Source organism: Enhydra lutris, unplaced genomic scaffold (assembly GCF_002288905.1).
Source record: "Enhydra lutris kenyoni isolate GAN:26980312 unplaced genomic scaffold, ASM228890v2 scaffoldscaffold46, whole genome shotgun sequence".
NCBI lineage: Eukaryota > Metazoa > Chordata > Mammalia > Carnivora > Mustelidae > Enhydra > Enhydra lutris.
Window position 1 is genome coordinate 13,131,940 of NW_019154130.1, and position 15,271 is coordinate 13,147,210.

General features: G+C 35.7%; 1 protein-coding gene across 1 annotated transcript in view; it reads right to left on the bottom strand.

Annotated features, from left to right (window-relative positions):
- The window catches only part of LOC111156378 (TAO kinase 3), a 188,239-nt gene that overhangs the window by 72,569 nt on the left and 100,399 nt on the right, over positions 1 to 15,271 (bottom strand). Inside the window, exons 3-7 of the mRNA XM_022517211.1 lie at positions 13,812 to 14,021; positions 5,880 to 5,951; positions 5,391 to 5,492; positions 1,500 to 1,545; positions 527 to 623 (exon numbers count right to left, since the gene is read on the bottom strand). Coding sequence (XP_022372919.1) covers positions 527 to 623; positions 1,500 to 1,545; positions 5,391 to 5,492; positions 5,880 to 5,951; positions 13,812 to 13,931 — 437 coding nt within the window. The 5' untranslated portion in view covers positions 13,932 to 14,021. The remainder of the gene's footprint in view (positions 1 to 526; positions 624 to 1,499; positions 1,546 to 5,390; positions 5,493 to 5,879; positions 5,952 to 13,811; positions 14,022 to 15,271) is intronic.

Here is a 15,271-nt window from a genome sequence, read left to right on the forward strand (position 1 = left end):
CCTATGAAATTATGGGCAATTATTTAAACCTTTCAGAGTCCCAGTTTCTTCATCTGCCAAGATAAATACAAGAATATCTTCCTAAATATCTATGTGGACTATTGAAATGCACAATATTTTAACGTGATGAAACAGCACAAATTTATAGAAGATTGAGTTGTTATTTACAACGGGAAAAGGAGAAGAAACTCAGCTAGGAAAGAAATACGTGCAAGGAAGGCTAATTTTCTTTTCTTCTTGGCATTGTATCAAAAGGCTGCTGGGCCCTTCCTCAAATTCTCCTGCAACATCTTGCTTGGAGAACAGTTACCTAGAGGACAGAGGCGATGCAAGTCTTTGTGTATACCTGGGACAGACCAAGAGACAGAAGCTAAATTCTGACAACTTTACTTCTTACATCCAGCAGCAGCAGCAGTCTCTTTGCTTCCTATATATCCACAGGCAGCCTAAAAAGTGGAGCATGCACTCATTTTCGAGATTCCTTGAAGAGTCCTGTAACTGACATGTGACTGGTCTCCAACCTTACCTATGAATCATTGCATGAGAATGCAGGTAGGCCAGCCCCTGCAAGGCACCGTGAGTAATGGCAGCAATTTCCACTTCCTGAAGTGGTTTTTTGTGAACTGAAGAAGGAAAAGAAAAATTCAGAAGTAATAACCAGTTGCATTCTTCTTCATATCTTACACAGTTACACCAAACTGAATTACATACTCCCATACGACACTTTGGGAACACATTCACCGTATTTCCTATAGAATTGCAATAAATGATCAGACAACAGGAAACTCAAGTACAAAAACAGACAAACTCCTTAAAACAAAATAAAACAAAGCCTGATATTCACTGTAATGAATTGTTAATTGGCTTGTCAGTTGCACGTCAAAGCCACCACTGATTCCAATGGGCCAGGCCCAAATTTACCAGTCCTTTCTGACATTTTAAATGCCTAGAATGTTTTAGGTTGTATTATTCTCCTCTCCACAGAGCATCTATAATTACCTCTTCTAACTACAGGTTTTCATTATTTGTGAAAGCAGCTAATAAGCAATTTCTATTCAGAGATCAAGGATGATATAAGAAAGTTTTTTTTAATGTAAATTTTTAACCCAGTCTCTGATTATAATAGCATTTGCAGAAGAGAACTGGGTCAGTCAAGATATCTGAAAGAGTTAAATATAAATATAATTTGATACCATCTACCTTTCATATACGTATGAATTTGACTTTTTTGGCTACATACATTAACTCACATGAGCTGAACATTTTAGCAAGTACCTGCCCTGAATGGACCATGCGCTGAACAGCAAGAGGGCTGTCAGTCATCCCCGAGACACTTTCAGCCACCACAGAGATAAAGTTTGCACAGCCCATCCACACAATCCTTAGGTCTGAGTCAGCATCCATTTGCTTTGCCCAATGGCAAATATAGGGCATTTAGGAGGAAATACTATTCTGGTCAAGGCAGAACAGAAAGGAGGGGATAGTGGTTTTATTCTTACCTTCTAACAAATCAGAGGCTGAGCCTAAGCAATATTCCATCACCAACTGTAATAGAATAAATAATAACCAGAATAATTTTTTTTTTTAAAGATTCCATTGTTATTTATGTAACAGAGAGAGAGAGAGAGCACAAGTAGGCAGAGAGGCAGGCAGGGAGAGAGGTGGAGGAAGCAGGCTCCCCGCTGAGCAGAGAGCTCGATGTGGGGCTCGATCCCAGGACCCTGGAATCATGACCTGAGCTGAAGGCAGAGGCTTAACGCACTGAGCCACCCAGGCGCCCCAATAACCAGAATAATTACAGTTAATAAGAAACTGCTAAAACCAACCAAGTAACCAAGGAACTAAGAATAAACTAAGATAAATTTTTATCTTAAAAAATTTCTAGAACGATATTATTAAAATACTATTGGTATTTACTGAGTTTGCAATCTTGGGACTCTTAAAAAAAAAAGGAAAAAACTCCTTTACTCTATAACTATATATCTTAGATTTTTTTTTTTTTATGTGTCCCAGACTACTGATTTATAGACAAGGTCAGAACCATGAGTGCTCAGTGACCAATCTCTACACACACACACACACACACACACACACACACACACACTCACTCTCTCAATCTCTCCATACTATTTTCTTATTCTAAAAAACATATTCTAAAACCATATGTTCCTTCTAAAATACAAATTTCCTAACGTCACCTACACATAACCACAATTAATATATTAGCTCTTCTCATTTAAAATAATTGATGCAGAAACCTGTGTTTATGAATTATGTACTCTATTACTGGAATAATTTAGAAGAATATGAGATATAAAATTATATAATACAGACATGTGATATATATTATAATCACATATTATAGCATATAATAATCATACATTATATAAGATTAATACATAGTATATATTCTTCTATATCATTCTAGGATTGCTAGATACAAAATATATATTATATATCATATATTGTTATTATTATTATTATTTTTTTAAGATTTTATTTATTTGACAGAGAGAGATCACAAGTAGAGGAGGGGCAGAGGAGGAAGCAGACTCCCCGCCCAGTAGACAGCCCGATGCGGAACTCGATCCCAGGACCCTGAGATCATGACCTGAGCTGAAGGCAGAGGCTTAACCCACTGAGCCACCCAGGCAGCCCCTGTTATTATTTTTAAAAGATTTTTATTTATTTGTCAGAGAGAGAGCATGCACAAGCAAGGGGAGCGACAGGCAGAAGGAGAAGCACAGAACTCAATCCCAGGACCCTGCGATCATGACCTGAGCCAAAGGCAGCCTCTTAACCAACTGAGCCACCCAGGCGTCTCATATACCACATATTATTGTATATGACAGTTATATGTTTACATCTAAACTGTTAAATTTGTTATATATTTATATATGTAATTAAATATATAACTATATATGTTAAAATTCTTCCATTATCAGAATAATTTAAAACTTAAGAAACATAACTTTAAAGTTTTGAAATTTTATTATAGTTTTCTGCTTGACATTAAAATAAGCAGATTCAAAAACATTAATTTATTTTCTTATTAATAGAAGTATAATTGACATATAACATTATGTTGACTTCAGGTACACTTCATGATGATTCAACAATTATCCATTATGAAATGCTCACTACTCTAAATGTAGTTACCATCTGTCACCATATGAAGTTATTACAATATTACTGACTATATCCCTATGCTGTACTTTTCATCTTCATTATTTTATAACTAGAAGTTTGCACCTCTTAATCCCCTTTACCTATTTCACCCATTCCCCCACCCCTGTCCCATCTAGCAACTAACAGTTTGTTCTCTGTGTTCATGAGTCTGTTCCTGTTTTTTTGTTTGTTTGTTTGTTTTTTTTTTGGATTCCACATGTAAGTGAAATCATATGGTATTTATTTTCTATGTCCAATTTATTTCACTTAGCATAATACCCTTTAGGTCAATTCATGTTGTCACGAATGACAAGAGTTCATTCTTTTCTATGGCTAAGTAGTATTAGATTGTATATGTACATCACATCTTTATCCATTTGTCTATCAATATCACTGAGGTTGCTTCCATTCCTTGACTATTACAAATATGCTGCAATAAACACAGGGCTACATATATCTTTTCAAATGTGCATTTTTGTTTTCTTTGGGAAAATACCAAGCAGTGGAATTACTAAGATCGTATGGTATTTCTATTCTTAATTTTTTGAGGAAACTCCATACAGTGGCTGCACCAATTTACATTCCCACCAACAATGCACAAGAATTCCTTTTTCTCCACATCTTTGCCAACACTTTTTTAATCTTTTTTTTTTTAAAGATTTTATTTATTTATTTGACAGACAGAGATCACTCGTAGGCAGAGCAGCAGGCAGAGAGAGAGAGAGAGGAGGAAGCAGGCTCCCCACTAAGCAGAGAGCCTGATGCGGGGCTTGATCCCAGGACCCTGAGCGGAAGAAGGCAGAGGCTTAACCCACTGAGCCACCCAGGCACCCCAAGTCAAATTAGTCTTATGGCTGTTTGTATGCATGTCTCTAGCAGTTTAGTTCCTATGAACTCCTTCTATTGAGTCTATCAAATCTGTTGTGGACAGAGACCCATTAACCAAGCTTATTAGCACTCTGTGTAACTTAAGAGTAAATAGGCTTTAAATAAGAGCTCAGATTTTCTGAAGACTTGAAACACATAATATTCAGCACTTGATTTTGTAACATTTATCCTGTGTGCTTAAAATCCCTTTCTTGACTCCCTTAAGATGGCTGAGATTGCCGGAGAACTGATTTCCAGATAACGAGATACTCCTCTGATTAATTTTTTCTGCTCAGAACAGAAGTGATGGCTCTAGATACCTTAAAAGCTGCTTGAAAAAAAAAAGGTTTAAGTATATTGTTTGATAGTCTATCTGGGAACAAAAATTCCATTCCCTAACTGGCGATCATTTGTATATGGTAAATTCTCAATAGATGAATCTTGATAAATGATGGTTAGATTGGACATTAAATTGGAGTGTAAGGTCCGATGAAGTACAAAGTACAGCATTTTCATGTACTAAACATTAGCTAACCTAAACACAGAAACACAGTCATGTAAAAATATACTCAAAGGATAGAGTAGAATACAAGACTTTTTTGAGGGGTGCCTGGGTGGCTCAGTGGGAGCCACATCGGGCTCTCTGCTCAGCAGGAAGCCTGTTTCTCTTCCTCCCTCTCTGCCTGCCTCTCTGCCTACTTGTGATCTCTGTCTGTCAAATAAATTAAAAATATATATATATAAAAAAAAAGACTTTTTTGAGGGGGCACTGGGGACAGAGGAAGAGGTAGAGAGAGAATCCCAAGCAGGCTCCATACCCAGAGCAGAGTAAGACACAGGGCTCCATCTCACAACACTGAGATCATGACTTGAGCCAAAATCAAGAGTCAGACACTTACCCAACTGAGCCACCTAGGCACTCAAGACTGTTTCATTTTAATCATGTGCTAGGCCCTATCTGATAAAACTTAGACCATGATGGTGATACTAAGCATAATCCCAAATTTTGGGGGAATTGGAGTGGGGGATGAGAAATGACAACAATAAAAATTCTAGGATGAGAATAAAAGGATCTGACTTTTAGTTTTGCAAATAAATCATAAAATGGTATTAACTTTTCACTATCTGTTGATTGTTTATAGAATAAAATTTCCCATAGGCTAGATATAATATTTAATCTTACAGAATGTATGCCATTATGGCACACTCTGAGATATTAACAAACGTTAAGTACTGATAACAAAAGTCAAATAGGACAGAAATGGGACTGATAATTTTACAGATCAAAGAGATAACAGTAAAAAAAGAAAAAAATTTAATTGGAAATAAATTATAATACAGGTCCTTTGACTTACCCAAGCAGTGTGCTCTTTCAAGTAACAACCTTTATACTCAATGGTGTTAGGATGCTTCAATTGTCTTAAAAATTTGACTTCCTTGAGAATATCTTGCCATTTCTATTGAAGTAATAAAGAAAATGGTATGATTTTTAGGCTGCACATAGTATTTTATTATCAAGTATACATATATAATATTCTTTTCATTAGTTTAAATGGACAAAGTAAAAGTTTAATAAATGAAGAAGCTGTTTAAACTTGTGTTATTTCTTTAATTTTAGTACATGTAAATGTAAATGTATTACCAAATATATAATAACTCTATGATACTTACGTTCTATTCCACAAATTAGTTGATTGAGGCAGAATATTAAGAGTATTTATTATATACTCCACAAAAAGGAATATAAAAAGAACTATGATACATGTTTAAAGAACTTTGTTTCTACCATCAATTTCATACCAACTGGTTTATGTCAGTTTAGGTATAAAAGGTCTTTAACATACCTCTTGTGTCTGTTTCCCACTGTAGGACATTTTCTTAACTGCCACCACCTCATTGGTGTGAGCATTCGTGGCCTGTGTTGAGACAGCAGAAGAAAAGTAAAATAAAAAAAGAATGCTTCAGCTACTTTAACTTAAATATTTGACTGGACACTTTAAAAAACATTCTCACACTGGGGCGCCTGGGTGGCTCAGTGGGTTAAGCCTCTGCCTTCAGCTCAGGTCATGATCTCAGGGTCCTGGGATCGAGCCCCGCATCAGGCTCTCTGCTCAGCAGGGAGGGTGCTTCCCCCCCCCTTCTCTGCCTACTTCTCTGCCTATTATGGGATCTCTGTCTGTCACATAAATAAATAAATAAAATCTTTAAAAAAAAAAACAAACATTCTCACACTCATTAACACAGTTTAAAGATGTTGCAACTTCTGATAGGCTAGACAGATATTTCCACCCCACTGTAAAGTACAATTTCTTTAGATCTATATTCATATACATGCAACGACCATAATATTAAAAAGAATTAGGGTTTAAAAACATATATATACAATCAAACAAAAACAAGTCAAATTTCCAAAACAACCCTACTGGCTTCACCATGTAAAATATCCATCAGTAGAGAACCAGTTAGATAATGTGATACAATCATATGATGAAATAAACCCAGTAAAACAATGAGGTAATATATATGAATATACAGTTATATGGAAAGATGTAAAAAATACAATGACGAAAACAAGCTGCCTATTATCTTACTTTTGCAAAATAATACTAACGTGAGTGTATGTGTGGAAAGAATATGAGAGAATTTATACCAGAATACATATCAGTGAGAATCCTGGAGCAGCGCTGTCCAACAGAACCTTTTTTTTTTTTCCAACAGAACTTTTTGTCTTGAAGGAAATGCTTTATACCTACATCATGTATGATGCATGTGAAATGTGGCTATAGTGATTGAAGAAATGGAGTTTACATTTTAATTAATTTAAATCTAAATTGTGGCTACTACATTGAACAATGCAACAGAAGGTAAGATTAATTTTAAGAGGGACTTTCGCTTCCAAAGGTACTTATATTTTATAGAATATGTAAGAATATATTACACATATACTTATATACATATGTGTACAGTGTATTCATCTACAAAGACTGCTTTGTCTCATAATTATCTCTATATAGCTTTTCCATACCCCAAATACAATTCAGTGAAAACACACATGAAAATAATAACTCAAGTAATAGTCTTCCTCCAAATTTTCTTAAGAGATTTAAAACTAGATAATTTTCTAAAAATTTTCAGAAAAATAAATATAAGACTTTAAAAGATTATCTAATTCTGGCTTTCTTCTAATAACAGAGCTCTGCATCAGTGCCATATTCCTGATGTCAGTAAGCTATTTTTATTCTATGATATTATTATTGTAAACCAGTGAAGCTATAGCAGTGATTCTGAGGTAAAAGATTGGAATTCAGTAACTGATAAAATCAGGTCACCAATTTTAGAGAAAAATGTATAATCATTTTCTTCAGTACACTTAAAGAAGCTCCTCAGATAAAACAATGAATTTCTTTCTTAGTAAAAAAAAAAATTATTTATTTATTTCTAATAAAAAATTTTTGAATTAAAAATGAACAATAACTTATTGATATAAAAAATTCAACAGAGTCTTACTGATTGATAAAATGCTAAGCAAATGAACACTTACTGAAAAAAAATTTTTTTTTTAAGATTTTATTTATTTGTCAGAGAGAGAGAACAAGAGAGGAAGCACAAGCAGGGAGAACAGCAGGCAGAGGCAGAAGCAGGCTCCCTACAAAGCAGGGAGCCCGATGTGGGACTCCAACCCAGGATCCTGGAATCATGACCTGAGCGCAAGGCAGTCGCTTAACTGACTGAATCACCGGGTGTCCCTGAAAAAAAATTTTTTTTACAAGTACTAAAGAAAGGCAAAGGTACCTATTATAAAAATAAGGTATCTACTAGCTAGAGTTTTCCAATCAGCAATCAGGGCTCTACGAAGGCATTTTTTAGATATTTTGTTCATTTAGAAGGTACAGATGGAATTCTGTTAAAAAACAAAACTCTCACATTTTGCTGGCTTTTATTTAACACTATTTAAATTTAAATTAAACACTATTTAAATTTAATGCTAAGACTGCTAATATGACAACAACAAAGACAAGTTGATGTGAATTCAGTACTACAGTAAAGGTTAGAGTGATTGGATCAGAAAAGCGGATATTTTGGAGATGAATCTATGCACTGTGCAGGTTAAGCAGCCTGGGAAAGGTTTAGGAAATGCTCAAGCAATGAGGAATTTTAACTTGCAACAGGGATTTTTTAAAAACAAATCCTTAACCTTTATAAAAAGAAAATAAAAGGCCTACACAAATGGAATCAGATGGTATTCTCTAATTGCTTATTAAGGTTATTTATAATTAGTCCTTATTTGGGACCAGAAACTTGAAAAAGGTTACCCCAGAATAAAAATATATTTCTTGGGGCATGTGGGTGGTTTAGTCAGTTAAGCGACCGATACTTGACTTCCATTCAGGTCATGATCTCAGAGTGATTGGTGAGATCTAGGTTGTGTCTTGCTCTGTGCTCAGTGGGGAGTCTGCTTGAGATCCTCTCTCTCCCTCTGCCCCTCCCCCTGTGCATGTTCTCTAAAAATAAATATTTAGGGCGCCTGGGTGGCTTAGTTGGTTGGGCAACTGCCTTCTGCTCAGGTCATGATCCTGGAGTTCCAGGATTGAGTCCCGCAACAGGATCCCTGCTCAGCAGGGAGTCTGCTTCTCCCTCTGACCCTCCCCTTTCTCATGCTCCTCTCTTATTCTCTCTCTCTCTCTCTCTCAAATAAAAAATAAAATAAATTTAAACAAAATAAAAATAAATAAATCTTTAATATATATTCCTTTACATTTACAGAGTAAGCATTACTTAGGACTTGGTATGTATACTTGCTTACAAAACCTGCCTACTGGAGCACAGACTCATTATCTGGAAAATATTTTCATGTTGATTTTTCTTAGATGTGAAATTTATTTTTTAAGTTTTTATTTAAATTCTAGTTAACATACAGTGTAATATTAGTTTCAGGTATACAATTTAGTGATTCAACAACTCCATACACCACCCAGTGCTCATTACAAGTGCGCTCCTTAATCCTTATCACCTGCTTCACCCATCCCAGCCTTCCCTCCTCTCCTCTGGTTAAGCATCAGTTTGTTCTCGAAAGTTAAGAGTTGGTTTAGATGTGAAATTTTTAATGCAATTTTATACTTGTTAAAATCCAGAACTGAAACTTAAAAAAAAATTAATCTTTTAATACAGAGAAATAAAACTATCAGTGGAGTCTCAGCTTTCCAGTACTTTTATATTATGATTATTGTTTATCATTATTGAATACACATTTCAAGTGTTAGTCTAGAAACTTACATTCATACTTAACACTTCCAATAGTCTTAATGACCTCAGTAATTTAAGCAAGATCATTGATTCAAAAAATATTTTAGAATACTATGTGTTTCTGAAAGTTTCTCAACCATTTCCAGCTACATTTAGATTACAGTCCACTTGTTGCTAACTTACATTTTAATTAACTTTAAACTGTGGCTACTACAGAAATAGAAATACATAGAAATATAAAAATTAAAAATAAGTTTTTCTTTTTGCCTTAGTTATTAAGTCTCAACTAAAAGGTAATAATTATACTGAGAAGAACAGAACTAAATTATTAGCTTTAGGTGGATTATAGGAAGTATGCGAAATTCAACAAGGCAACACTAAAAACGCAGAAGCTTCATAGTTGTGTTTAGGTGAATACAAAAATGAACATGCTTGGCCCTTTTCTATCTTCCTTTAATACAGGGTTTCTTACTATTCATTTGTTAATGCTGCTAATTTCTGAATTACTTATGTAAATCCAAACACACAGAGAGATTTCATCAATAGCTTCCATTTTTTCTAAATATACTCTCAGCTGATTGATTCCCTAAGAGCTGAGCCAGCTAATAGTTCACTTTAAACATACTTCCTGACATCATTAGTGTAAAAGCTATAAACTACAAAAGCTTAAAAGAATTATAGTGTTTAGGTATAAAAATGTTGGTTGCTAGAATCTGGTCTTAATGGCTTGCTAGCACGACTAGGATTCATGAAAACTACTAATTAGCAGTACCCCAAGTTCTCTGAGTTCTTTATAATTCACTCCTTCCTTCAACAAATACTTATTAGGTAGTCAATAAGTACCAGGTATTGGGCTAAGAACTGTGAGTAAATATGCCCAGTACCTATCTTTTGTCTAGCAGCACAGACAGTACAAAAATCTCGTAACCAACAAATGTAAAATTGCAATTGTGACAGGTGCTGTGAAGAAGAGTGTGTGTTACTCTGAGAAACAAAAACGGGGGGGATGGCAGGTCAGGAAAGGCTTCCTTGAAGAAATGAGGATTCAGCTGAGATAAAAGAGGAACAGGAGTTAAGAAGATGAAGGGAAAAGGGGAAACATTCCAGAGAAAACAGTTTATGCAAAAATCCCACGATGATGGTCAAAGAAAGCTATTCTATTATAGCTAAGGCAATGAGAATGAGAGGGAATATAGCTTCAGTACAAACAGGGACACATTATGGAAGACCCTGTAGGCTGGCTACAGTAAGGTTTTTTAATTTTTTTTTAAGATTTTATTTATTTATTTGACAGACAGAGATCACAAGTAGGCCAAGAGAGAGGGGGAAGCAGGCTCCCTGCTGAGCAGAGAGCCTGATGTGGGACTCGATATGGGGCTCGATCCCAGGACCCTGAGATCATGATCTGAGCCGAAGGCAGAGGCTTTAACCCACGGAGCCACCCAGGCGCCCCTACAGTAAGGGTTTTGATCAGATTTACTTCTTTCTCCCCCAAGGTCACTGTGGTGCTGACAACAGACTAAAGAGAGACCACAGTGGACACACAAAGATGGCTTAGGAGGCTACAGCAATTGTCCAAGGAAGAGATGACAGTCCTCTTGGTTATCATGGTATGAGTAACAAGAGGAAGAATCTATCAATAGGGAGGAACTACATACAGATATTACTGTGGCCAATGAGAAATCCATTTTTAAGGTATTACCTATGTGACCATTATAGATAAAAGGTTAAAGCTTGGGGCACCTGGGTGGCTCAGTGGTTAAGCCTCTGCCTTCAGCTCAGGTCATGATCTCAGGGTCCCGGGATCGAGTCCCACATCGGGCTCTCTGCTCTGCAGGGAGCCTGCTTCCTCCTCTCTCTCTCTCTCTGCTTGCCTCTCTGCCCATTTGTGATCTCTCTCTGTCAAATAAATAAAATCTTTAAAAAAAAAAAAAGGTTAAAGCTTTTCTAGGCTTTACAGTAAAGAGTAAGTTAATTCCCCTTTAATCTATTTTTTAGTGGCTTAAGGGTTTATATGGGCTTGTACTACGCGTTTTGTATACAGGCAATTCTGTATAGTTAACGATTACATTTTCAAAGCCACCGAGATATCCTTATGATTTTTCTAGTCTATCATTATCAACAAATAACATGTATTTAGTACCTACTGTAAACACGACACTGGGCTAACGTTTAGAGTTGCAAAGAGATATTAGAAATAGTTCTCATTTTCAAAAGGCATTTATTCTAGCTAAATAGAGAGGACTTAGCCCAAACAGCAAATAAATCGCTAGGTCTTCTGCAGCCTACTATAAAGTAGGTCTCATTTTGCCTTTAGTCCAAAGGCTTGTGAGTTTCGATACATGCTTGGTTTACTGTAGTCAAAAGGAGAATTTTGAGAGGGGGTCTAGCTGCTTTTTATTTTATTTATTCATTTTTTTAAAAAGTTTAAATTCAATTTAGTTAGCATATAGTGTATTTTTAGTTCCAGGGGTAGAATTTAGTGATTCAGGGGTTGCATATAACATCTAGTGCCCATTGCAGTTGCTGCTTTTTGAAATACACAAGTCAGATAGAGATTGGAACTACCCTCTGACTCTGGCTAAGAGAGATTGTGAGGGGATGAATGAGTTATAAACAGAAAAAAGAAAAGATGACTGAGGAAAGCATCTTGGAGCAAAATAAATAGGTCACAAACAAGTATATACAGAATGTTTCAATTTTTAAAAAGTTCAAAACAGACAAAACCAAATAACATTGTTAGGGGCGAAGAAGAAAGGGAGTTACATGTAAAGAAAAACTAGAAAATAATGCCATAAAATTCAAAATAGACATAACATAAGAGGGGATTTTGGGAGGCTGGCAATATCCTATTTCTTGGCCTGGCTGGTGTTTAGAAAGGGATTTTACCTCTTAATTTTTATTTAAATTACGTATCAAAATATATGGATATGTATTTATGCACACTTCTGTATGTACATTTATAATTTAAAAATCCTCTTTAAAAAAAAAAAAAAGCATCCCTGGGGTGCCTGGCTGGTTCAGTTGGTAGAGCATGAGATTCTTGATCTCAGGGTTGTGCATTTGAGCCTCAAGTTGGGGGCAGAGGTCACCAAATAAATAAATAAATAAATAAATTTAATGGGGGAAAAACCCCCAAAACTATCCCTGTGAATGAAGAAGACAGGGCTTTGATTGGGCTTTAAATACTGTTCTAAGCCCAAAGACTAACATAGCAGGGCTGACTAGAAAATTAGCACTTTCCAGCCATGGAAGGTTACTTAATGATCAAATGTACTTGAGTGGAAGCCAAATATTAAATTGGGGCAAAGGAGAAGTGGTAGTGCTGAGCACAGATGCCAAGACATGACAAAGAGTTCAGGGGAAACCCAGGCTGAAGATTTGCCTAGGGACAAAAAGATGAGCTAAAAATGCAATTAATAAAATCTTATTTGGAAGGACAACTGAAGATAAGCCCTGCCCAGATGCCAAAACATAAAGGATCACTTAAAAGTCAAATAATTTTTGATCAAGGAAAAAAAATAATTCGATAACAGGTTTAGAGAAGTGAGTAATAAGTAGTACTTAAATATCACTTGCTTTCTTAAGTATTTGAGACTTTGATGAGGCAAACTTCTAAGGTTATATAAGTGAATTAGAACTACATTTTCTGTAATGAATTTCAGGTGAATGAGCGATGGTAATATTTCAGTTACTTCTCATTCTTCTTATTAGAAGATAAGTCACAATCTTAGAATTCAAACTGAGTCTAGGGGGCTAAGCGTTATACCCTTTAACCTAAAATACTGACTTGATACGAATGTTACTAAAAATCTTTGATGGTCCACCTGAGTAGCCATCCGTTCATCCATCCATCGGTCCATCATTTATTGAGTTCCTATTATTATCAGACATTATACAGGTTATGGGGTATAGCAAGGGATAAGATAGGCATAACCTCTGACCTCATGGCATTTATGTAGGGGGAGGGACATATATGAGTCAAAAAATCTCACACATAAGTATTTAATTACAACCACGATAAATGCAACAACATGCAAGGACTATGAGATCCTTAGGAGATCCCTATGAGGGTGCTATGAGATCATAAAAAATGATTTAATTTAGTTCGGGACAGTTGAACAGGAAAGGCAATCTTGTGGATGTAACACTTAAGCTGAAATCTGTACGGTAAGCAGGAGTTAGGCAGGGATACGGACGCAATGTACAGAATTTTCTAGGTGGGAGGAATAGCATATAAAGGCCCTAAGGCAGAAAAGAGCTTGGCTTATAGAGGAAATGCATAGGGCCAAAATTTAAACTTATATTTTTTGGACTACGTGATAGTTTGTGTACAGGTGACAGCAATTCCACTGACTTTAATAATGCCTAGATTTCTAGGACTGGCTTTTCAGCAATGAGTATTTGCTTCTAGTGTAGACATTTAACTTGTAGAAAAAACACTAAAAGCAAACGTATTTTACAAGTAATAGAATGTGTAGAATTCAAACTCCCCTAATTTAATCTCTCTAAACCACTCTAAAATTACTTACAAAATAAACTGCTCCAAAACTTCCATGTCCAATTTCGTGCAAATCAATAAAAAGTTCTTCAGGATCATCTTTGTAGAAGAGATCAGCAATCTCTGAGTCCTTTGGCACCCCTTTACGCATGATGTCCAGTGTCTGCAAACGTTTTGCTTTTGATATCCCAGTCAGCTTTCTCTCTCATTTACAAATATTTTGGGGGTAAGTTTTTAGTACCTGTAAAAAAATAAGGTTTGACATTAACTTATTTCTAAAACATCGTCGTGGTTGATGGTAATATAAATTAATATTAAAAAGCACTCCAGACTTAAAATTTCATAATAAAAAGACAACCCCAAAGAAAAATGGGCAAAGTATCTGAATAGACATTTCTCCAAAGATATACAAGTGGCCATTAACACATGAAAAGATGCTCCACATTATTATTTTTTAAATTTTGGCTATAATATTTATGGTCTTTTTTTTTTTTAAGATTTTATTTATTTATTTGACAGAGAGATCACAAGCAGGCAGAGAGAGAGAGAGGGGAAAGCAGGCTCCCTGCTGAGCAGAGAGCCCAATGTGGGGCTCGATCCCAGGACCCTGAGATCATGACCTGAGCTGAAGGCAGAGGCTTTAACCGACTGAGCCACCCAGGCACCCCGATGCTCCACATTATTAGTCATTAGAGAAATAGACATTAACACCACAGTAATATACCATTTTATATCTACTAGGATGACTACTATCAAAAAGTTAAATAGCTATGGGCAAGGATGAGGAGAAAGCAGAACCCTCCAAACTGCTGGTGGGAATATAAAGTGGTGCACCATTTTGGGAAAGAGACTGGCAGTTCATCAAAAACTTAAAAATCAAGATACCATTTGACCCAGAAATTCTACTCCTTGGTATAAATCCAAGAGGAATAAAAATCTATGTCCACACAAATACTTGTACAGATCGATATTGACAGCAGCATGATTCATAGGAGCCAGAGGTGGGAACAATCCAAAGGTCCATTTGGTGAATGAATAAACAAAATGTGGTACATCTGTAGAATGGAATATTATTTTGGCATAAGAAGGAATAAAGTGCCAATACACGCTACAACATGGGTGAAACTTGTAAACACGATGTGAAGTTAAAGAAGCAAGTCACAAAAGAAGCCATATTGAATAATTCCATTTATATAACACACCCAGAATAACTAAATCTATGGAGATAGAAAGCAAATTATCGGTTGACTACAGCTGCAGGAAGGAGAGTTTGTCAGTGATAGGTAAAAGGGATGGGCTTTCTTTTTAGAGTCATGAAAATGTTCTAAAACGGATTGTCGTGATGGTCCCACAATGGTTAATATACCAAAAACCACTGAGCTGTACATTTAAATGAGTTATATCTCAATAAATCTGCTTTTAAAAGCATTTTGGTCTAATTAATATTTAAGTAATAACAGCTAAGATTTATTAAGCACTATTATGTGTCAG